Source organism: Pseudoliparis swirei, chromosome 4 (assembly GCF_029220125.1).
Source record: "Pseudoliparis swirei isolate HS2019 ecotype Mariana Trench chromosome 4, NWPU_hadal_v1, whole genome shotgun sequence".
Classification (NCBI taxonomy): Eukaryota; Metazoa; Chordata; class Actinopteri; order Perciformes; family Liparidae; genus Pseudoliparis; species Pseudoliparis swirei.
The window spans coordinates 7,795,623-7,818,950 of record NC_079391.1 but is presented as its reverse complement, the minus strand read 5'-3'; the positions used below and the strand labels follow the sequence as shown (position 1 = coordinate 7,818,950).

Here is a 23,328-nt window from a genome sequence, read left to right as displayed (position 1 = left end):
GGCCCACAGTGCTGCAGCCAGGGCCCGCTGAGCGAGCTCCACACCTTGGCCGCCGCCCCGGCCCAGCAGCCGCCGCCTCGCCCCGTCACCCTGACCTCCCGCTCCGTTCAGCTGGAGTGGGACGAGCCTCTGGCGCCCAACGGAGTGATTGAGAGGTCGGTGTATTTTCAAAATACTGAAAAAACAGTGTGCACTTATATTTCATTAAAGTGAGACGGAAGGCACGAGCAGATACACAGACCGTCATGTCACTCGCTTTCTTTCTTTGTCTCTGTTTCCAGCTGCGAACTACATCTCAGGTCACCTTGCCCGCAGCCTCCCCAGCCTGTGGCCCTCCCTTGCGTTGAAGGGCCAATAGAAATCAGTTTCTTTGGCAGGAGGAGGAGCTACAATGTGACAGGTCACTCCGTGGTTATGTCAAATCAAGATGTTTTATTAAATACATATGACTAAGTTGCAGTAACAGTTGTATTTGCATCAGTTACAAAACTGGAAGAAGAAAGAGGAACAATAACCACAATAATATCTATTTTTTTATGTGTTAAAGTAATTAAATTCATTAGTGAGTGACCCTTTGATCATACGACACGTGGAGGTCAATAAAGACTCAGAGGCAGATGATGGATGTCAGTAAGAAAGATTGGGCTGAAGGGAAATAGACTTTATCAAAGAAGGATTAGAAGGACTGCAATATGTACTTTCATCGTGTTGTTGTCTCTGTGTTGTGTATTTGGTGTAAATAAACAACTGAACCAATGTGTGCAGGTCTCCAGCCGTACTCCACCTATCAGCTGAGAGCTGCCTGCTTCAACAACATGGGCAGCACGGCCTCCAACTGGACCGCTGTGACGACGCTCAGTGAAGGTAACACACAGGTCCAACTCCCCAACTCTCCCAGAGACGCCGCCTGAAGACCCTCCCTCCCTCCCTCCCTCCCTCCCCCCAGCCCCACAGTACGTGTCTCCTTTCCCGGTGGACAGCAACCTGACAGTGATCTGGCTGGACTGGACCGCGTCCTTCTCCCTCAACGGGTACCTGAAGGAGTTCAGTGTGACAGAGAGCCAGCTGAGGGTCTACACGGGCTTCTACAGCTATCTCCATATCCCACGCACCTCACAGAAAAGTGAGATCACACACATATATACACACACACACACACACGTACATATTCACTTACAAATCTATACCAGGTGGTAACAGAGGTTGATGCACACTTGTTCTCTCTCTCTCTCTCGCTCTTCCCCTAGCTCTTTCATTTCAAGTGACTTGCACCACAAACGGTGGCAGCGCCAGTTCTCCCACCATCAGATATAGCCCTGCAACAGGCCTAGGTAACACACACACACACACACACACACACTCACTCACTCACTCACAATTCTGGAATCATTCCTCTTGTAAAATCAGACCTAAATCTGAATATTCAACAGGAATCTGTGTGTCTCTCACATCCTCCTCCTCATTTCAAATCGGTGAAACTTTATTGGCGTCATGGTTTTTGTTGAAAACGTTGTCAAAACACACAACATCACAGTAAAATACATAAGCTCATTGAAAACTCCACACACAAACGGTACATGGAATGAATCGTGTGGTACAACTCGTCACGTGTTCGTCTCCCCCTGCAGGTCCTCCGGCGCCCGAAGACGTCGGCGAAGAGGGCGTCGGCCTGTCGGCCCCGCCGGTTTACTCTGAGCTGTGGTTCATCTTGCTGCTGGCGCTGCTGGGTCTGTTCCTGCTGGCCCTGCTGCTGGGCCTCGTGCTACAGAGGTATCCCACTGATACGCAGCGCGTCAAAGATGCACATAAATCCGATAGAATATCATTTCTTGCCCTCCGGTGCACGAGGACATAAAACTGAGCATAAATGTGTCTTTACAAAGAGCAACACACGCTGTGTGGGAACCGATGAATCCAAAGAAGAACAAGAACTAAAAAGGGTGTGGATGATGTTTTTATTTTTGTCTCCCCTTTTAGAGCCCTGAGGAAGAATCCATCAGCCAGAGAGCGCCCCCCGCTGGTCACGCTGCAGAAGACAAGGAAGGCCGGCGGAGAGGCGTACATGGTGAGAGGAGCGAGGGAGGAAGAGAAAGGACCAGAGGGGTGGAAGTCAGAGACAGAGAGGTTTACCAAGAGGTCAAACAGGAGAAGTTAAGTTATATATAATAATGTTATACAATAGGTTAGTGGAGATGAAAAGAGGTGGGAATAAGGCTGTTTTAGAAGCATTTTGTTTAATTTCTTAAACTCACTGGGTAACTTTATCAAAACCATTTTATGCAGATTGTACACATTTAAAAACGTTTTTTTGCAAAAGCATCTGTGTTTTACTGTTTGCTCCACCAGAGGGCGCTGCAACTACCACTGTTTCTGGGAAGCTGTTCTTTGAGTAGAAATGAGGTTCTGTGATACCAGTGAGTGACTGGTTCTGTGATACCAGTGGGACTGGAACCAACGTTTTAATTAGTTTGATGTTTTTAAATAAATTAAACTGAAATAGGTCTAAACAGCTGTTTTCATCATGCCGATGGAAAAAAAACATTCTAGAAATGAGAACATTGAATCTAATATATTTAAATTTGTTCCAAGTCGAGACATCATCCCTATAATCCATGGATCAATTATTACCAATAACACAGCTCCTCAAACTGAATGATCCACCTCTATCCACTGGGGATTAATCGATTTATTCATTTACTTTCTAACATTTTACTTTGACCCCCTTTCATTCCAGTCTTACTCCTCGTTCCCACACATATTTTTCAAAATAATATTTGCTCTTTTACATTCTCTTTTATATATGTCTTCTCTCTCTCTCTCTCTCTCTCGCTCTCGCTCTCTCTCTCTCTCTCAGCGGCCCCGCCCTGAGTTGTGCTCTAAGCATCTCTCCAGCTCGGTGCTGCTGCCCGACCGCCCCACAGTAAGACCGTTTTCTATCTCTGGTGTCCGAGCCCTAAAGGTTGACCTTGTTGTCCCCCTGCAGTTTGACACTGTAGCCGGCTGTGTTGAGGTCAGCAGCGTTTTGCTTAAAAGCTTCACTGTGTCCACCGAGGTACGGCGCTGTGCCTTTCGACGCATGCCTGTTGTGTTTGTGCACGCATGCTTCACGTGTGTGTCATGAGATGAATGATCATAAAGTCAAGATCTGTTGGTTTTATATCCGCAACAAATCATATAATCTGATTAATGCAAAGTTCACAGCTACAAACATGAAGCCAGAGTTCATACTAGTTTACATTGAGTCGTACTTTATCATAATCTCGGACTTTTTCATGGCTCACAATGAGTTTGATGTGGTCTGCTGTGTTGAGGTGGTCATGGGCCTCTCCTGGCTGGGTACTGCCCCCTGTTGATTGGTGATGGTATTACAATGACAGATCATACACGTTTTAATTCACACTATAAATTAAATATAATATATAGAGTGTGAAACATTTTTTTAATAGATATTTTCTAGTTGGTAGGCAACATAATCAGGAATATCTTGACCTCACTGCCTTCTTGATTTAGTTGATATATAACAATAATACCCAGAACACAGATATGCTGCATTTGAGCTTTTAAAACAATATTTTTATTGGATGAAACTTTGAACTTGTTTTGTTTCTGACTACTTCGGCAGAAGTGCAGTTAAAGGAACAATGCGTTTGCATTTTTATCCCACGCAGCAAAGATAAGATTGTGTAAAATTTACCACAATAGCTGTTGGTTTCCAATGATTTTAGTAAAATATGAAAATCATTTTTGCAGAGTCAGGTGAAATCTATCACAATGAACATGAGAGTGGGTTGTTTTCTCTTCATCTAATTTAAAACTACAGCCTGCATGATAAAATGTGTTGCAGTAATATGAAGTATATGATTTGTAACGTTCTTTTAAATCTTGACATTTCAAAACAAATCTATTTTTCAGGGTCTGACGGACACAAAGATCGTGGGCAGCAGCTCGCGGTTCAGCCCCATGACGGTCCTCCGGGTCCCGAGGCAGACGGACCTCAGCCACGCCCACTCCCAGCATGCACTGCACCGCAGCGTCAGCCAGCTGATTGACAGGAAGTCACTAATGAAGGAGGAAGGAAGCTGGGACAACCCAATGGGACATGACTCTGGACTGGTGAGGCCGGAGATATATTTATGTGAAATGATGTCATCTCTTGAAATGTTTAATAGTTACAGCTATACCAGGAAAACCAGGTGCACTGACACGCAGAGGAATAATTAATTGAGGTTCTGAGAAGTCACGTGTGGGAAGCTGGCAGTCGCGTCAAAGACTGTGAAAAGACACCAAGAGACCACACGTACTGTACCTTTAATGTTTTGGGCTTTCTAAAGCACTCATGAGATCGTAACGCCATCGTTCTCTTTCAGTACGGGGAGGAAGACGAGTTCGTGGACGCCATCAAGGCCTTGGGGTCCGTAAAGAACCACGAGCAAACCGTGTTCACCGACACCCATCTCTAAGACCGCCACGCCTCCTCGGGCGTCAGCCACGCAGCCGACTAGTTTCAAAAGACCGTCGACATTCCTGGTGTGGAAAGTTATTTAGACAACTTCCAATGCTCTAAAGTGTTGAAAATACATTAAAAGTCATGTTTACATACCTGCAAACTTGTCACCTTTCGGTGAAATTCACCGTTTTGAAATCAAAATAGGTCATCCAAGTGAATCGTGTAGATCCAAAGAGCTTTTGTTTTGGGGTGTGGGGGGGGGGGTCAACTGGCCGGCCGGCGTTTATGAGATTGCAGTGAGACACGGAGAAAATGCGATATGGTGCTCTTCGAAATAAAACTTCTTTGATGGGACGTGTCGCGTCTCGGCCAATCAGCGTTCAGATGTCGACAGCGTTTAGGTTAGCTTGAATGTCAGCCCGCTACATCTGCTGCTGTCACGCTGCACGGTGTATCGATGCTAACAAAGAACCCGTACGTTAAACACGATGTGATTTAGCATATTTTTTATCAATACTACATTAAAAGAGCGCGATCAGAGCGCACGCGCTGCTCCGTGTCAAGCTGTCTGCACGCAATGCGCTGCACAGCGCTCACAGCGAGTGGCGTCACGTGGCGGAGCTTTTGAGACTTAAAGTCTTCAGCTTTAAAAAGAAGAAAAAGATGATTCCAGAAGTGAAATGTTTCAGTTCTTTGTCTCCAAGGCAGACAGTCTGTAAAGTTCTGTAACTCTCCAGCTGCTCATCCTGATGAACTGTATCATCTGGTCAGATACTGACTAAAGGCCTCATAGTGTATAATCAATGCTATGATGGGACCATGTAGTTTCATTCATATCTGGCTGTATTAATACTAATAATACTGCCATTTGTTAAGTGTTGAAAAAGTTGGTAAAAAGTGAACCATACAGATGTTTTATTTATTTCTATTATAGATAAATATACCAGTATCGTATTTATGGTATCATATTATTTTTATGGTATTGTATCGAATTCTGGTATCATGATATTTATGGCAGGTATTGTATAGAAGTTATAATGTTAGTGACAGCCAGGTAGAGGCAGAACAGACTCAGGAACAGAGTCATGGCTCAGCAGAGCTCACGAGTCCTTGTTGTTCAGGCCAAAGAAAGGGAAGTTGGTTTATGAATGACTTTAACCATATGATATATAATGACAACGCATATTTTATTACGATCATTATATCATTAATAATATTTCTACTTTATACATTTTGTTGTAAAACTACCAATGTTCAGCTAAAAATATTATTAGATTAATCAATTAGTTGCTTTAAGAGAAGAAAAGATTGTTGATAATAATTTCACTTGAAATAATTAAAAAAACATTTTATGGTTCCAGCTTCTTAAATTTGAAGATGTGCTGCTTTTCCATTTTTCCTAATTTGAATGATTTTTAAATATTGTTATACTTGTGTTCGCCAGTAGGGGCAGTAGCGGGTTTTGCCATGACTGGTGCCGCAATTCTTGTCTTAAACAAACAAGTTAGACCAGCGTAACACAGACAGTGACGCAGCTGTTGATGCGAGTCTCTTGGTGTTTACTGGTGAGAAACATACATAAACACCATATATATATTAATGTTATGTTCGCTCGCTTTTATATTTTGACAGTTATTAACTGTAGAAGTTAAAGTGAAGACAGTTAATTAAGACTCGCGCCGTTTAGCTCGCAACAATGGTCTGCTGGCCTGAGAATTACATTGTTCCATGAAAGATTAGATAGTTACAAGTTGTGTCCCGTGAGAGATACAAACAGTAGTATGCACACACATAAGTACAACATGTACATGCATATAAAGTTTAAACGGGTTTCCTGGTGGAAGTCACTTCTTGTCAGTGCCTTGATCTCCGTGACCTTGTCCGTCACCATGGAAACGTTGTCACATGACATGTCTACTCTGGTTCTGTGACGTCGCTAGTGACGTCACGGAGCACCGAACCAGAGTCTGTATATAGAAGTGATTTCCAGCAGGAATTCAGTGTGTGAATCTCACAGAAACCCCCCCACCCCTTCTCCATTCAGCCACTTCCCGGGGTGGGGGCCTCTGATGGGATATCACACACAGGGTGGGTGGGAAGGTTTATTATACATTATATATTATTGGATAAAAGAGGAACAAAAGGAATTAATTTCTTACATAATTAAGAAATGAAAAAAGTGTTCAAGTGCACACAATTCAGGAAGTTACTTGATTTGTAAAATAGTGTAACGTGGGACTTGTTAACCTGTGATTGTCGCTCAAGTCGGCCGTAGAGATTTCTCTGAATGGGCCTCGCTCCTCTTCACACCTGGGCCCATGCAAAATAAATATTACTGAATATTTCAAGGTGTGGTGGCCATCTTACCGGGTTCACCATCATCTTTCAAGGTGTTGTAACTATTCTATTAATATATTTATATATATATATATATAATATTCTTATTAGAAGGGTTTGTGGGCACTGACTTAGTCAGAGCAGAGGACCTCCACCTCGTTGTCACCTTTTTCCCCCCTCATGAGTTTGCAGGTATGTGTTTAGCATTGATGGCCAATAGTGGTTTTGATGATGTCACCATGCGCGCGTTGATACGTATTACTGATGTTCAGCTCCAACGGGGAGCGGGGTAACGATGTTTGACTGCAGCGTGAACTCTATTCACATCGTGTGCTGCTGCACGTGTGAAGAGTCTGACCCGGAGGAGGAATCCGACCTCCGTGAGTCCAGGTCGGACACGGACACAGCTGAGGTCAACTCCTCCTCCGATGAAGAGCCGGATCAGATCTGACCGCCTCGTGAGTCGCCCTCTGCTTGCCAACTGTTTAGTCGTTTTAAAACATTTAGAAATATTAGCGACACAGATTTTGCTTCTCACTATGTGGAATCAAACCGTTCTAGAAATCAATTAATATCAAAGGTCTCAGTGACCTGGTGAGCTTTTAATGCATCTTCATCTTCATCATCATCACCAGCAGTAGAATAAGACACATGGTGTTAGTTTTATGACAGAAACATGCCAGCTTGATTGTTATTGTTGTGTTTAGATGTGTCTGTGAATCACTGATGTGCCGTCTGGTCGTTGTGATGATGTCACCTGAAGCCCGATCTGAGATCAGTTGAGGTCCTTCACCGAGAATTTAAATGAGGAAACGAGTTGTGTGTTGAACGTGTGAAGCTCAACGTCTTCGTTTGATTTCACAGTTCAGCTGTCAGCGGAGACTTACATATTATTATTAGGGCTGTGAAACGATTACAATTTTTAATCGGGTTAATCACTAATTAATCCTGTAATTTAATTAACTGAGTTAACGCGTTATTTTTCACAGCACTAATTATTATATTATATATTATGTCTGTGTCGTCTCGTTTTTACTCAAGAATGAAAACAGTTCAAGATGAAAACAGATCTCAGCTTCGTCCTGTTTTGGAATGAAACGTTTAGATTAGGATTCCATAAATTTGGCTTTTCGTGTTTCAGATCCACATCATAGAAACATAGAAACAGTGTTTATAACATGTCTGTGTGCTGTTCGTGTGTGTGTGTGTAGAAAGTTGAAGCCCACTGTATTATACAAATGGTTTTTTTCTTTTTTTACACTGACAGTATTATTTATGGTTGTAAAAAAAAAGGGTATTATTTATAAATGATTCATTGATCGATGTCGTGTTTTTTCTGAGGAACTATAAAAAAATGTTTAACAACATATTCCTTACTTGTTTTCTTCACTTGAAATTGATTTGACTCATCACGTCGGGAGCACGATTCTTTAATAAAGATATCAAAGAATCACTCCTCAAACATCTATCTGGTACCATAATGTTATATTATATGTACTATAGTATTAAATGTCAATGTAAAGTTTCATGACAGGATCATTTTATCGTGTTTTGTGTATCAAACGTTTTTTTACAGTACAAAGATTAGTGCAGCAAAACAATTTTAAATACTGTGAGGTTTTATAAGAAGAGCTTCGAGTAGTTTAATATAGTTTCACTTCATTATTAACAGATGTCAGTTTTCAAAAGTAACAGCTTAAAATTAAAGATACAAAAACAAAACAAATGTTGAATCCATGAACTTCATAATATTGATGCATGAGAACAGAAAACACACTTGTGATACTCTAGTTATTTTACAGTGTGTGTGTGTGTGTGTGTGTGTGTGTGTGTGTGTACACACACACAGGAGTGACCACTGGGCCTCAGTCTGTTCTTAGGATGACATGCTGCTGTTTTTTTTCTGCTGAGTTGGTAAAACACCGCTGTTCCATCAGCTGTACAGATATTCAGTTACCACACACACAGTCACAAACAGTCACACACACACAGTCACACACACACAGTCACACACACAGTCACAGTCACACACACAAACACACACAGTCACGCACACAAACACAGTCACACACAGTCACACACATAAACACACAGCGCGCCGGTATCTCCGTCACAACTGCAGCAGTAATTTAGTTTTGCCTCCGTGTCCCTGAAGGCAACAGCAAGGCAAGTTTGAAATTAACAAACTGGCAGCAACAAGCGCCTTGCTCAAGGGCAGCAGTCTGACAAGGGCACCAAACATTCACAGCTATTGTCACCCGTGGAAGGAGGGAGGCGGGAGGGAGGGAGAGGCTGTGAAAAGAGAGCTAGTGGAGTGATTGTAAGGGACAGTATGGCCCTGAGCTACTAACACACACACACACACACAGGGTTTTATTAAACTCATAAATCACGATGACGACAGACGGCGTCTCAGAGAGGAGACTGTCTGAACGGGAAGGTTAGTGGAATTAAAGCGCTGGGGAGACACACACACACACACACACACCCACCCAGTGTGCGCCTTGGCAGCTTATCCACACAAACCATGAGCTGAAATGTAGAAGCTGTGACTGGCAGCCTTTGGGTTTAGAGTCAGAGTTTAAAGGTGAAACTGAGTGTCGTTTTAACTGCTTTCACTATAAAATCATTCACATTAAGCGTTGATGGGTGTTTTCTATTTTTTATTCATCTTGTCAAAGTTCTTTTCATCCCACACACACACACACACACACTAAAACATCTCCGATCCCAAATCACTTGTTGAATGTTTCAGTTCTCTTAATGTTGTCGATGACATCGGCCTGAACGATTCAAGAGGAGTTCGTGGTCCCGGAGCGTTGTCACGTCGCTTCTGTGTTAAAACATCAAATATACTTTACTATAACTTTGTGATAATCTTCTGAAAACAAAGGGAAACATTTCCAGTTTTTGAGAGATTTTAGTGAACACACATCGAGGCTCCGAAACATTCAACGTTTCATTTTATCTGATGATGGCAAATGAAAACACAACGTAATGCAGCAGCTCACATACATATTGTTAAACAACGATGTACAAGGCGTTTAAAAACAGATATGAATTCCTTTCAGCTCGCTAGAATCCGGCTGTTAGATAATGTAAACGTAGCCGGCTCAGGACAGACAGGTCTTCAGAAGACAGACAGTTATGAGCTGGAATACACTTCCAACTTTTATATTTATATATATATATATATATATATAAAATAAACACTAGCAATTTACTTATAATATTAGTATTAATTGTGCAAGTGCAAATGCAGTTAGGTCCAAAAGCATGGTAATATCAATATAGGCATTTCATGATTATCAACAGTAGCCTATGTCATGACAACAGTGTAAGTATGGACGCACATTAACACACATCGATGCATCCGCTTTGGGATTTTGTTTTGAATACGTATATTTTTCAGACAGTAGATAAGTGTATGAAAATGTACATCTTATGACAGACGGCGGGACCCCCTGTGGAGTTCATGATAAGCGATGTGCTCAAACGACTTCAGAGATATAGAGCTGCAGGACGTGGCAAATTATAATTAACATCAATAGTTATATTTGCACATTTTTACAGTTGTCCCGACAATGATTACACACAAAGTACCGAAGAGCGAGAGCCGGCATGACTTAAGTCAGCGGGGATGTGAAGACTTCATTGAGGTCGCTGCCGTTCAACTTCTCAGCTTTCCTCTTTTAGACCTTCACAACTCTTTCATAACCAAGATGAATGTTCCAGTTTTCATCCGCGTCCAGATTATGTACAATTTACAATATAAACAGAGTTTAATCTGCGGCGCAATGCCCATCGATTCAAGTGACCCACTCGTTAGAATGTACATCCATCACGACTCGGTGGCGCCGCAGTCTTCACGAGCCTTTGGTCAAAATCCTTTTCAACGAGAAACACACAAACAAACTCATAACCGTCAAACCAGTGAAATAAGGCACTGCAACCGTCATCTAGAAACTCAACACGACACGCAAAGATGGTTTCCAACGGAGAGGAAAGCGATGTAGTGCACGCGGCCCTCGTGTCGTGATACTGCGACACAGCAACGACAATAAAATATATAAATAATAAAAGTGAGGTCAGGCACCGCTGTGAAAACAACAGACTTAGTTTGTCTTTTTCTCGCTGTGTGAGAACAGTGAACCATTTCTCTTGGTTTAGACATTACGGTAAATGTCTATTGACATCACGACAACACTTCCGTTGTTGTGAATTAGATGCTCCATCGCCGTTAAGACGTGATCTTTCCGATGGATCGAGCGTAAACGATTATTTAAAAAAACATAAAGCTTTCCTGAAAATGTTAAACTTTCAGCACATTTAAAAAATGATCTTCGAATTTGCCGCGTTGATGATGATGATGACGACGACGTGTTGGCTCGTCACAGCAGTAGAAGCACAGATTTGATAACGTTAAAAACTGGTCCAGGGTCAGTGCGTGCTGCCATCGCTGATGCCGCTTCCTGTCAGAACAAGTCACGTGACTGACGAAGAGAAGCGACGCACACTTCAGCTTCGCGTGGGAGCAGCGGGGCAGCAGTCCACGTAGAGACACACTCACATAGAACTTCCCGTGTCATCGCTTCAACAATAAATGAAAGTCTGCGTCTCACGTCGGGGTTCAAGTAGCTGCCAAAGGGTCCGGCGACGACAGAGAACACGTGTTGTCAGAGATAGGCCTACTATGTATTATGAGTTTTTGGAAGGGGGCCAAATCCTTTTTCAAATGCTGAAATGATTTAGTCAGTTTATTGTTTGGTCGAATCCCCAAAAAATGTAATCGACACGAAATAGAAAAAAATTCTCAAACGTAGAGATTTGCATCTTTTTGGGGTTTTAAAAACTTTTTTAAATGAATGCTTTCATGATATGATAATGAGAGTAACTGTTGGCTTCGTTTTTAAAAGATGAACGCGTGAGAGCTCGAGTGATTTCCGTCAGGTTCTGCACAAACTGATTCCTATGTGACCGCACGTCATTAAAACCGTGAAGATATTTTATAAAAGTACAAACTGTGCCTTTTGTAAATTACATTTTGCTTCCATATCATTCTCTGTTTCAGGGTCTCAGAAGATTAAACCGCTCCTTACACGGAATAACCGTGTTGCTATGACTGGCTTTCGTTTCCATTTGAACCTTGATGAGTTCATGAAACCAGCTTCACGTCACGGCTTCATCATCACGCTTCAGCCAAACAGAAACTGTCCCCCGTCGTCTGTCACACAGACACTGGGAATACTCGGAGGTCCAGTTGTACCCAGTGGATTTTACGAGTGATACAACTTTAAATCCTTTTCAAAGATCAAGAATTAAATCGTCTCCTGGTCGAGATGGCGTGCTGTTTGTCGTGCCAGATATATTCTGGACTCAAAAATGTATGACACCCACGGACTTAAATTAAAAAAGGTGCATCGTTGTTTAAATTAAGTTTTTTTTTCAGCATCGGGACCGAAGGAGACCTAAAACCGGAAGGTCCTTCGTCCAGCTACGTCATGGACCACGCTGCTCCTCTGCTGTGGCACCCAGAGCTCCTCCCCCCACATGTTCCTACAGGATGATTCCTCTGACTGGGAGCAAAGGAAAGGGGCGGGGTCACAGGCTGCTGTCCTGATTGGACGAGTCGGGGGCCAGCTTCCTGTGTCGCGGCGAGGTGGACGAAGACGGTTTGGTGGGGGAGGGGGAGGCGGCGGCCGAGGAGTCGCTGTCGCCGCCTTCAGATCCAGAGGGAACGGAGGAGAGGTGGGGCACTGGGGGAGCCCTCTTCCTCCCCAGGAAGCCTCCTTCTAGAACTCCCCTCTTCTTCACTCCTTCTCCCCCTGACCCGTCTCCGTCCTCCGGCTGTGGGTGCGCCTTCCGCCGGACGTCGCCTCCGGGAATCGGGCTGTCGGGAGCCGGTCGCGGCGACTCGTGGCCGCTTTCCGTCCTCGAGCCGGCGACGCCGGCGGCGGTCGCCATGGCTCCCATTATCGTGTTGGAGCTGGAGCTGGCCGTGCGGCAAGCCCAGAACTCCATCGCCGTGGCCCGCCGCTCGCTGTCCTCGGGCCCAAAGTCACACAGCGAGCGGCGGACGTCGGGGGCGGGGCCCGGCGCGCCGTGCTGACCGGCGCTGTCCAGGACGCCGCGACTCAGGCTGAAGTTCTGGAAGTCTCTGTTGGAAGACAGGTGGAGTCAGTCGCAGGTGGATAGATACACAAACTAAAGGCAGACGGGGCTGTGTTTAAAAAACAAAGTGTGAACGGACCTCCTCAAGTCATCCACATTCCGAAAACGATCCTCACTTACCGCTCATGGTTTTGAGATATCATCAGAGACTTCTGCCATCACCCCAATACAATGGAGGTGATGGTTGTTTGTTGTGTTTCTTTTACCCGGATTCCAACTTTTGAAATCGGCACACACAGATGTGACTACATTGAGATCGTTTGATTTTTCCCTTTTAGTCTTCGTGACTGGAGCGTGTTCGGTCTGATATGACAGAGGTACCCACTGGAAAAGGAAGCGCAGAGACTTTATTAAATGTCGCAGACTTCGAGACGATCACAGGTGGCAGAGACCTGGCTAGAGGGTCTGATCTCAGATCAGCCGGCGGGGCGAGGGGAGGCAGAGTCCATGTTTGCATCCGTGATGTTTGATGCCGAAACAAAGACGATGGGCAGTGCTCCCCTGTCCCAATGATGTCATCAGCCCAGATGTTTCACCAGTATGTTTTGTTGTGGTGCATTCTTGTTCTGCTTCGAATATGGTTGAAGCAGCTCCTAAATGAACGAGCGATGCAAGATGGCTGTAAGTTCACCTGTAGCTGTGGAAGGACTCTGTCCGTCGAGCGCGGGCCAGCAGGGGGCTCTCTCTGTAGGGCCGCACGGCCCCGTAAGTAGCCTGGCTCTCACAGATGGGCTCCTGGGCCTGCAGCTGAAGACTGGCAGACAGAAGGTAGAGTGAGACACATAAGAGCTCCGACACTTATATATCATCATATATCATTTACTGCATATGGGTACAAGGGATTTATTATTATTGAGACATGCAGTTCCTTATTGTGTACGAATGTGTGTGCGGCTGGATTAGGAAGATGAAAGGTTGTTTCTTTATTCGTGTGCCTCTAACCTTGAGCAGGACTCTCTGAGGCGTGTGTGGTGCAGCACGGAGGGGGCGGGGCTAATACTCGGGGTAGCACAGCGGGAGGTGCTCAGATCGCACTGGTCCAACAGCTGCAGTAGCTCCTCCTCCGACGGCCCCCCCACCTCTGTCAAACACGAGAGCGGATTCAGAACACACACACACACACATTTCATCAAAATAAATAATTAAATACAATCCTAAAAATAAGTCGCCCGATGTGTATTCAGAATATTAAATCGACACACACACACACGAGGTTATCTCCTCCTCACCCTCTCTCTTCCTCTCCTCTCCTTTGTTAGCGGTGTCCATCGCAGTGGTCAGGTCCCACATTTGGATGCTGCCGTTGCCGTGACCGGTGAACAGATAGCGCCGAGGTCGCGACCCCATCCGGCTCGAACCCTCACACTCCCGCACCATGAAGCAAGAGATGGTGGTCACATCCACCGACTGCACCTCACAGATCCTGTTACACACACACACACACACACATAACCATGTAGCAGGGTCCAACCGAAGTACCGACATCTTACAAAGAAGTTCAATTACAATGTGGAAAAAAGCAACGTAGTGAGATGAAGCCTTCTTTATGACAATAAAACACAAAGTTAGATCAAATTCCGGGGAAAGAGAAAGACGGATGGTGACTACCGTACCTCTTTCCAGTCGATGAGAGCCGTACGAACAGCTTGTTGGTGATGGGGATCACCTTCTGGATGAAAACCTGCTGATCGTCTCTGTCACCAAATGGACCTGAGAGCAGAGAACACAACACGTCGTCACCGGCAATCTGAGATCTGGACTCGGCGCTCGTAAGCGATGTGTCCACGTTTAGGCTGACGGACGGGTAGCTGTTGAATTCATGTCGCCAGTAATGTGTGTGTTTGTCTCAAGGCTGGCAACACACACACACTCATATCTGCATGCAGAGTGTACCTGCTATCATCTGAATTTGAATGCAAAGATAATATCCAAATGTTATTACTCATGTCAACCCCAATCCTGAACCTCTTTTCCCAGGACAGTGTCAGACCATGCCTCTCTCTATTGCCTTCTCCTCTCCTCTTCCGAACTCGCTCACCGATGTCGTTCCCGGAGCAGTAGCTGCCGTGGCTCTCCGTCTCCTCCAGCGACAGTATTTTGAAGGAAGCCAGAGGGGTGGAGCCGGGCTGGGTGGAGATCATCCCTCTGAACCGAGTCACCGTCCACGTCCGAACGTGGTTGTTGTCCGCACACACTGACAGAAGAACGACACGGGACCTCAATCACAGGGAGACGCCAGGTGTGTAACAGAGAGACGTGGTGTCAACAGTCTGCGCTTGTATTGTTGTCTCGGATGTTCCTCCAGTTCCCTCTTTCAACAGAGAAACTGCTTGTCCACGCCCAGTCCGCGCCCAATTCACGCCCAGTCCACGCCCAGTCCGCACCCAATTCACGCCCAGTCCACGCCCAGTTCACGCCCAGTCCGCGCCCAGTTCACGCCCAGTCCGCGCTCCATTCACGCCCAGTCCACGCCCAGTTCACGCCCAGTCCGCGCCCAATTCACGCCCAGTCCACGCCCAGTTCACGCCCAGTCCGCGCCCAGTTCACGCCCAGTCCGCGCTCCATTCACGCCCAGTCCACGCTCAATTCACGCCCAGTCCACGCCCAGTCCACGCCCAGTCCGCGCCCAATTCACGCCCAGTCCACGCCCAGTTCACGCCCAGTCCACGCCCAGTCCGCGACCAATTCACGCTCAATTCACGCCCAGTCCACGCCCAGTCCGCGCCCAATTCACACCCAGTCCCCACCCAGTCCACACTGCCTGCGTGAGCGGCACAACGTGGCTGCCTCCCTTAACTCTTTATGAAGACATACTGTACATTTTGCCTTTCATAATGTCCTGATTGTTTAATTTAATGAATGTAATTTATTTTGGCGTTGGGGTCGCCGCGCTCCGCTCACGAACACAAAGGGTGTTCCGGGCGCAAACCTCCGCCCCGTGACGGCGTCCTCACCCGACACCAGATGTTTCTCAGACAGCATGATCTTTGTCACGGGGCTCCTGTGCACCGTGAACGTCTGGAAGAGCTGCGGGCCCGAGCCCACCGTCTCCGGGTGTTGCACAATCACTCTCACCGCACCGCTGCTCGTCCCATAGGCGATCTCTATCCAGTTACCACTCACACCTGAGAGAGGAGAGAGAGAGGGGGGGGGGGGATATTTAAACAATACGAAAAGGAAAAACACAAGCAGGAATAAACATTTTTTGCTTTTTCTTTAGACTGGTGTACTGACTGGTTTTGGGCGTGAGGTAGACTGACAGCGCAGTGATTGCATCATTTGAAGGGTCGTGATAAAGCTCGGTCACTAGAAGATCGTTATCCTTCATCCTCAAGGGGAACTTCTGCATGTCTGAAGAGATGAAGACAACATGTGAATGTGAAATTCCAGATCTTCTATCCAATCCCTGCATTGAGTTTTTAAATATTATTACCTTCGCATTGAAAATGCGGAAGGTTATGTTTTGATCGCCGTGTATTTATTTATTTATTTGTATGCGTGTTACTCGCATAACTCAAAAAGCATTAAACCGAATCGCATGAAATTTGGTGGGATGATTGGTTATTATCCGGGGACCATTTGATTCGATTTTGGGATCGATCGGGTCAAAGGTCAAGGTCATGAAAAGGTCAAAATCTTCTTTTTACCATAGCGCGGTCAATTTTTATCCAATGGGCATGCAACTAATGGCAAAACGTTCATAATTCAATGCACAATCTTGTGATATGCGAAGGTATGCGCTCTACCGAGTGCCCATTCTAGTTTTATAAGCGACGATCAAACAAGTTCATTAACTTCACAAACATCCAATAAACTGAGCGGCAGACCGAAGTCAGGACCCCCGTCAGTGTACCTATGTAGTAGATGGAGCCGTTGTTGCAGCCCAGGAGTAGAAAGGATCCTGCTGTGTCACAACTGCTAATGGGAACCACATCTTGAACCTTGAACAAACACACACACACACACACACGAAAAGTGAACTCACAATCAGTGCAGTGTTAATCTGTGAAAGCCACACACTGCACACACAGTCAATGAATGGTCGGTTTTTGAATGAATATCATTGAGGCCACATACCTTCACTCACTCAGTAAAATAGGGAAACACAAACATGGAGGAGAATCACAAACACTCAGCACTCCTTGACCCACACAAACACACACACACACACACGCACACAAACAACACACACAGCTACCTGCCAGTGCTGTGTGACGGCATTCCACACTCCGACCTTTCCTGTGTGGCTCGTGGCCACCAGCTGGTTCCCGATAAAGAATAGATCGTCCACAGGTACACCCAGACTGAAGACACCTGAGGGGGGTGGGGAGAGGAGCGGGAAGGCCGAGGCACAGAGATGGCAGAAGGTCAAAGGGGGTCACGAGTCAGCAGACACAAGCACACAGAAACACAGTTACAAAAGCAAAATATTTGTATTTGTACTTTTAGTAAGTTCTGCAGCTGCCCTTAAAGAGTACGTACTGTTGCATGAAGTGTGTATTCAACTGGGACAGACTACTTCCTCATAACATTGCAGCTTGAACTTTGACCCTCTTGCTCATGTATCTACTGCACAGAGGATTGTGGGTCTGAAAAGCCAGAAACGCATGCTGGCCTACAGACCGGATGCATTTTATACTGCATTTGACATACAATATTTTGGGAAATACTCTTTTTACTACTGTAAACTGTACGTCAGTACGGGTATCGGTGTGTTTACCGATCTCGTTTCCACTGCCTCCGTCGTGGATGCTCCACAGGATGATGCTGCTCTCAGAGGAGGCGGCCACCATCTTGTCCTTGTCTCCGTGCGGCCCACCGACCACCTTGGCGTTCAGCGCGATGCGTTCAAGGGTCCTGTCGAGATAGGGGGAGGAAAACACCTGCTGCCATCCAGAAGATTCCTTTATCCTGTATAGCGAGATCACACACACACACACACAGAAAAACATTAACATATAAAGTGTTATATACATTCAATGACAGTTATAATCCCATAGGTCTTGAAGGTTTAAAAAAGTTAAGACGTGTGTAGGATGAAAGAAGTTATCTTTGATTACCACCTTTCACACAAGCTTGTAAAACAATCAATAAAAACCAAATGACATGTTGTTCTCAACACGTCTGTTAATTTTAATAAAGATAAACAGTTGTATAATTTGACAGGATGTGTCTGGAGCCAAAGAAGACACACCGTTTGTACTTAGCTGGTTCAGGTATAAAAGCATTCTGTGAGAAATGTGAGACCCAACAGATAGTGATCTTCCCCTCATGAATAATTCAACGTTTCTCCCTTATGAACCACGCGGTGGATGAGAAACGATTAAAACGGCCATGTTGAGGCAGTCGCACCTGTAGCAGATGACAAAGTGTGCGTACGCTGCGACAATCCAGTTGTGGTGTCCGGCTATGATCAGCACCTTCCTGGGGTCAACCACAGGACCTGCACACACACACACACACACACAATAAATATGAACACACCACTTCCGTAGCCTGATAATCAGACTAAATGTCCATTTTGTTTTCACTCATGATCTGAATGGATGAATAAAATGTTGTGATGTTGGCAATGATTCAAAGAACGAGAACTAGGCAAGAATCAGTGATGTTTACTTATTGCACGATGTACAACATCCCGAATCCTTCTGCATCAGTCCAGAGCGCATAGACTCTTTTATTGAAGCTAACTATATTCTCTGATGTCATCCTCAGCAGAGAGGAGGCTGAAGCTGGGCTTCTACCTCAGTCAGCACGCTAGAGGGATGTCAGGTCACGTGAGCTCCGGCATTAATGCGCACGCACAGAAATACCCGCGCAATGTGGCCGGGCATAAACAGAACACACATGTCACTTTCTTCCTGTCACGGTGATGTGACACACATGAGCACGTAGAACAAATGACAACGTTAGACATGCGTGGTATGGACTCTAGAGCACGAGCAGTGGATGACAGAGAGTCACTGTCAAAATAAGACATTGCTACAAATGCTGCTTTCTCTTTTATGCTAAGATGAAACATATTCTTAAAGTATGGCACTTTTCCACATATATATATATACAGTATATATATATATAAATAAATATATATATATACACATAAATATATATACACATATACATATATATATTCATCTATATATATTAATATATATATCTATTTATGCATATATACATATATATGTATATATACACACGTACATATATACATACATTAAAATACACATATATATATATAAACACATATATATATATATACACATATATTTATACATATATATACACACATGCATATATATATATATACATATTTATATATACATATATAAAATCTACAGATTATCACCGTTATTGATCTTTTAAATGCAGACACACTTCCTGAGGCTGCCCCAGGCTTCTCACCCAGTTTGTGGTTGTCGTCTGTTCCAGGTGAGCCAGACAGGGACGGGTGAGGGAGGGGGCCGACGCGGGTGAAGCCCTCTGCTCCACTTGGGCCCGGCCCCTCGTCAGAGGGGGGGCCGGAGGCTGCGGAGGCGGGGCTCGGTTTACGGGAAGGGATGGCTGTCAAGGAACAGGACACGGACATTTTATTGACTTTAAAACCGGTTGTTTATATTCCTGCAACTGTTGTTGGAACACAAGTTAAACTATTATCTTCTGAATCACTCAGTTTCACTTTTCTCTACCTGGGGGAGGCAGGTAACCGTGGAAGAGAACGCTTCCACACGATGAGCGGTCCAGCTCCTCACACAGCAGCAGGCGGCGCACTGCACACACACACACACACACACACACATGCAAACAAACTTCAGTGAGCCCATGATGACCAGAGTAAAAAGTCATTACTTATTAATTACTGTAATCTAATAAGTAATATATAATATATATTGATGAATTGTGTCATAAATGGGGTGTTTTATGTACTTTAAACTTCATACTCTATTTCTTCCTGATGTAACAGATTGTGTCTTTAAGTTCAAACAATCACTGTAAATCAGAGTGTATGTCATTACTTTGCATCTATATCATACTGTGTGTACTGCTGTGCATATTACGATTTTAAGCAGGTGATCAGTTCCACAAAGGTAACTTCCCCACTATACAGACAATGAAGGGAAGTAAACACTGAAACAGGAAGCAAAACAATATTCTCGAGTACATGGAACAAACATGGACGAGTTGTATTTGAAGCGAGAACAAGGACAACACTTCTCTTTAAAGACGGGTCACTTGTACTCAACTGTACCCAGAAAGCCCAAAAGCTCAGCTGGCACCCCGGACCTGGTGGACCGACTGGATGTGTGCCAGGTACATCATGAGGTTTCCAAAACGTCTGTCCTCTATGTCACTATTTGTGCTCAGAACATTTCCATTTCCTCCCTAAAACTCAAGCAACACACCTAAAGGAGTGATCCCGTAAAACTCGGCTTCATGTCGCAGGATGCTGATGTTCACGCCCCTACGGAGAGAAGAGAGCAGCAGAAACATTCAGTGAGACCCGAGTTACGACTCAACACACATCAAATAAACATTGTGTCGGGACTCCTTACCGCAGGTCCAACTCTTTGGTTCGGAGGAAATTCAAAATTGGTGCAAAAGCTGTGGGGTCTCTGTCAATAAATATCTGAAAGTGTAAAAGAATTGTTTACAACCATCATGGGCTGATTCACCATTTTTGTATTTATTTGAAAGGCACTGAAACACTATTGAGCAATACATCTGTCATTGAGCAAAATCATTAGATGTAGCCCGACACAAAACATTAACTAACAAAAGGAAAGTGGAAGAAAGTCAACAATGACACATTGACTGAGGGTGTGGGCTGCAGAATGTGTCTAATATGGTCTCAAATAGGATAATGACATCCATGTTGTCCTCTGGGGCGTTACGCAGATGACCTCAGCGTCGTCATCGTGTTTCAGTAAGCTGCCATGCCCTATCTGTGGAAGTGTTTTTAAGGTTGTTGCGTGCAGATGCTGTCCTAGTTTTACGTTCAGAAACAACAAAAGGCGAAACTCACAGCTCCAGTTTCATCCCGGAGAGTGGATATCCTTCCACTCAGCAAACTGGAAAACACACACACACACATGAACACACACACACGCACAGTGCTCCAGTTAACACACAGACTTCTCCATTTACACTTGCAGTGTTACGCGACCTGAAGTCAACGCACACACAGTATGCAGAGGGACGCTGACCTGTTGACTCTGAACGACAGATTAGTTCTGCATCGGCATGTGCTGCGAGTGTGTACAAACAATGACTTCATATTGACGGCACGCTGCAGACAGCTGGGGCCAGAGAGACAGGCAGGAGGCCGGCAGGCAGGCAGGTGCACTGGCAGACAGACTCACAGACATTAAGCATAACTCAGTCAGCTGTTGTCAGACTGCAGGGAGCTCGCTGTCCAGAGTTTAAGTGTGTTTGGTCTGCGGTATTTGCCCAGCCCAGCAGTGTGTTCACACCTTAATAACTTACTAGATGCATATGAAAACACTGATGTACGAACAGACATATACTTAGTCCATATATTGTAATTACAGTTTCCAACCCCGCCAAAAAATCTTACCGCAAGGTATGAATATCACGATGTTCACAGTTTATATTAGATAAACACAAGACATGTCTTTTGCCTCAATAAAATATCAAACAAAAACACAACAATTATAAAAGTAATGCACGACTTGAAGATTTTTTTACGTCTTCCAATTGCCAGAATGGTAGAGGAGGAAGCAAGACCCGAGAAAAGATAATGGACGACTGTTTCTTTACATTAATTATGTAATACTGGTTTTTGTTTTACCGGGTTGCAGCAGCAGCACCGCACGCTCACTGAGCTGTTGACCTGTTTCTGGTAGAACTCCTACATGCTGTTGTAATGGTACTCATCCTTCTTAATTAGCCTCTTGTCAGGGGGTTTCTAGACATGTGAATCTTACTCAATTTGAGTGCCATGTTCTTCAGGTTTACGCCTGATTTTAAATGTGTCCAATAGCAAAACATGTACTCTGGTTATGCAGATACAGATTCAGTTCCATCTTTGCCATACAGAATAAAAAAATCGTCCCTATACTTTCACACTCTGCACTCAATTTGCAAATACTTACGATAGATTCTTCTAATATAATCTTGTACAAGGAGTCTGGATCAATTAAATGCATTATCTGATTTTTTTTCGAAGAGAGTCCAAATACTGACAACATTAAACCCACCTTGAGAAGAAAGAGTCTGGGATCCACATCAGAGTCTGCCTGGAGGTGCTGAACCTGAAGTATAAAGACACAATAGCACATTTATTACACACATTGTGAAGGAAACTCTCGGGTCAGTGACCGTGGAGGATGGCTGAGAGATGCAGAGAAGAAGAGAACCAGCACTACATCGCACTGATGTTACAGTGTAGCAGGGTGTGCATAACGTTGCATTTAAATAAACTATATCAAGATACCCCCGCGTATATGTGTGTGTGTGTGTGTGTGTGTGTGAGAGAGAGAGAGAGAGAGAGAGAGTAATAATAATAAATGGAATGGTCAGTATTTCATGATAAAGTAACCATCCATGGCATATTAATAAACTATATCAAGATACCCCTGCGTGTGTGTGTATGTGTGTATGTTTGTGAGAGAGAGAGAGAGAGAGAGAGAGAGAGAGAGAGAGAGAGAGAGAGTAATAATAAATGGAATGGAAGTAGTTCGTGATAAAGTAACCATCCATTGCAAACATCATCAATGTTGCATATTTGGAGCTCAAATGTCCCACATGATGCCCGTCATCAGTCAGGCTGTCCTGTTGACAAAGCTCACCTTGTCCCGCCGACGTTCAACTGGATGATCTCTCCCATCCCAGGCGTCAAGTTGTTACCGTTCGTAGCCATGATGACCGAGCCAATGGGTCGTGAAATAGACCCTGTTCCGTTATTAGTGACTGGCACGAGAGCTAGCTCGCTAACGCTCCTCTTCCCAGCAGAGACGACGTCCCGACTCTGCCCAGCCTAAACGACCTCTCCCTCGGTCCACCTTCCATAAAATATCCGTTATATACGGACGGCGTCGGTGTCGTTGAGCTGCCACATAGTGAGCGAAGAGACACGGGGGCCTTTTTTTTATCAAAAAGGCAGCCACACAAGAATGCCTTTATTATCCAGCGGGCTTGTTTGCATCACTGTCTCGCATGTTAATCGTGGATAACATCTTGCGCAGAATATTAGCAACGTGAAACAGCTGTACAAACGGTCTACAAGCGAGGCGAGAGGGTTCACCTCTGACAACTTCCGGTTTTGTTAAACTGACGTCAGTTGGACCTCTTCAATTCGTTTTTTAATATATAGCAGGTTTATGTAATATGACCACAGCATAATATGTATTGGTTTT

The 23,328-nt window shown here is 44.7% G+C and overlaps 2 protein-coding genes across 8 annotated transcripts in view; one reads left to right on the top strand and one right to left on the bottom strand.

Moving 5' to 3' along the window:
* The window catches only part of ush2a (Usher syndrome 2A (autosomal recessive, mild)), a 222,984-nt gene extending 214,831 nt beyond the window's left edge, over positions 1-8,153 (top strand). For 2 of the 4 annotated variants that reach the window (XM_056413166.1, XM_056413162.1), the window contains 11 exons: positions 10-155; positions 282-400; positions 766-864; positions 947-1,123; positions 1,248-1,331; positions 1,629-1,770; positions 1,978-2,065; positions 2,855-2,920; positions 2,984-3,052; positions 3,913-4,113; positions 4,368-8,153. In XM_056413166.1, the coding sequence (XP_056269141.1) occupies positions 10-155; positions 282-400; positions 766-864; positions 947-1,123; positions 1,248-1,331; positions 1,629-1,770; positions 1,978-2,065; positions 2,855-2,920; positions 2,984-3,052; positions 3,913-4,113; positions 4,368-4,460 (1,284 nt within the window). In that variant the 3' untranslated portion in view covers positions 4,461-8,153. The remainder of the gene's footprint in view (positions 1-9; positions 156-281; positions 401-765; positions 865-946; positions 1,124-1,247; positions 1,332-1,628; positions 1,771-1,977; positions 2,066-2,854; positions 2,921-2,983; positions 3,053-3,912; positions 4,114-4,367) is intronic. The other 2 variants (XM_056413164.1, XM_056413165.1) reach the window with 2 other exon arrangements.
* Positions 8,154-9,730: 1,577 nt separating this feature from the next.
* kctd3 (potassium channel tetramerization domain containing 3) lies at positions 9,731-23,156 on the bottom strand. 4 transcript variants are annotated; one of them, XM_056413168.1, is made up of 19 exons: positions 22,762-23,156; positions 22,171-22,224; positions 20,976-21,021; positions 20,506-20,579; positions 20,356-20,414; positions 19,642-19,722; positions 19,358-19,516; positions 18,308-18,398; positions 17,676-17,866; positions 17,154-17,269; positions 16,809-16,896; positions 16,190-16,306; positions 15,910-16,080; positions 14,994-15,149; positions 14,569-14,665; positions 14,185-14,378; positions 13,898-14,036; positions 13,587-13,709; positions 9,731-12,941 (listed from the first exon to the last, which is right to left on the bottom strand). In XM_056413168.1, the coding sequence occupies exons 1-19, from the start codon at positions 22,830-22,832 to the stop codon at positions 12,386-12,388; spliced, it is 2,583 nt and encodes an 860-aa protein (XP_056269143.1). In that variant the 5' UTR covers positions 22,833-23,156; the 3' UTR covers positions 9,731-12,385. The 4 variants fall into 4 exon arrangements, with proteins under 4 accessions (XP_056269143.1, XP_056269145.1, XP_056269144.1 ...); XM_056413170.1 differs by lacking the exon at positions 22,762-23,156 and adding an exon at positions 21,157-21,295 and having other exon boundaries at positions 22,171-22,191; XM_056413169.1 differs by lacking the exons at positions 22,171-22,224; positions 22,762-23,156 and adding an exon at positions 21,157-22,164.
* Positions 23,157-23,328: the final 172 nt, after the last annotated feature.

Bases quoted from the DNA above. Each gene is read 5' to 3' on its own strand.
- kctd3 (XM_056413168.1), bottom strand. From the start codon at position 22,832: ATGGCTACGAACGGTAACAACTTGACGCCTGGGATGGGAGAGATCATC. The intron at 15,150-15,909 runs GTGAGGACGCCG...TTCTTCTGTCAG, and splicing joins TGAGAAACATCTGGTGTCGG to TGTGTGCGGACAACAACCAC. The intron at 14,037-14,184 runs GTGAGGAGGAGA...CGTGTTTGACAG, and splicing joins AGAGGAGAGGAAGAGAGAGG to AGGTGGGGGGGCCGTCGGAG.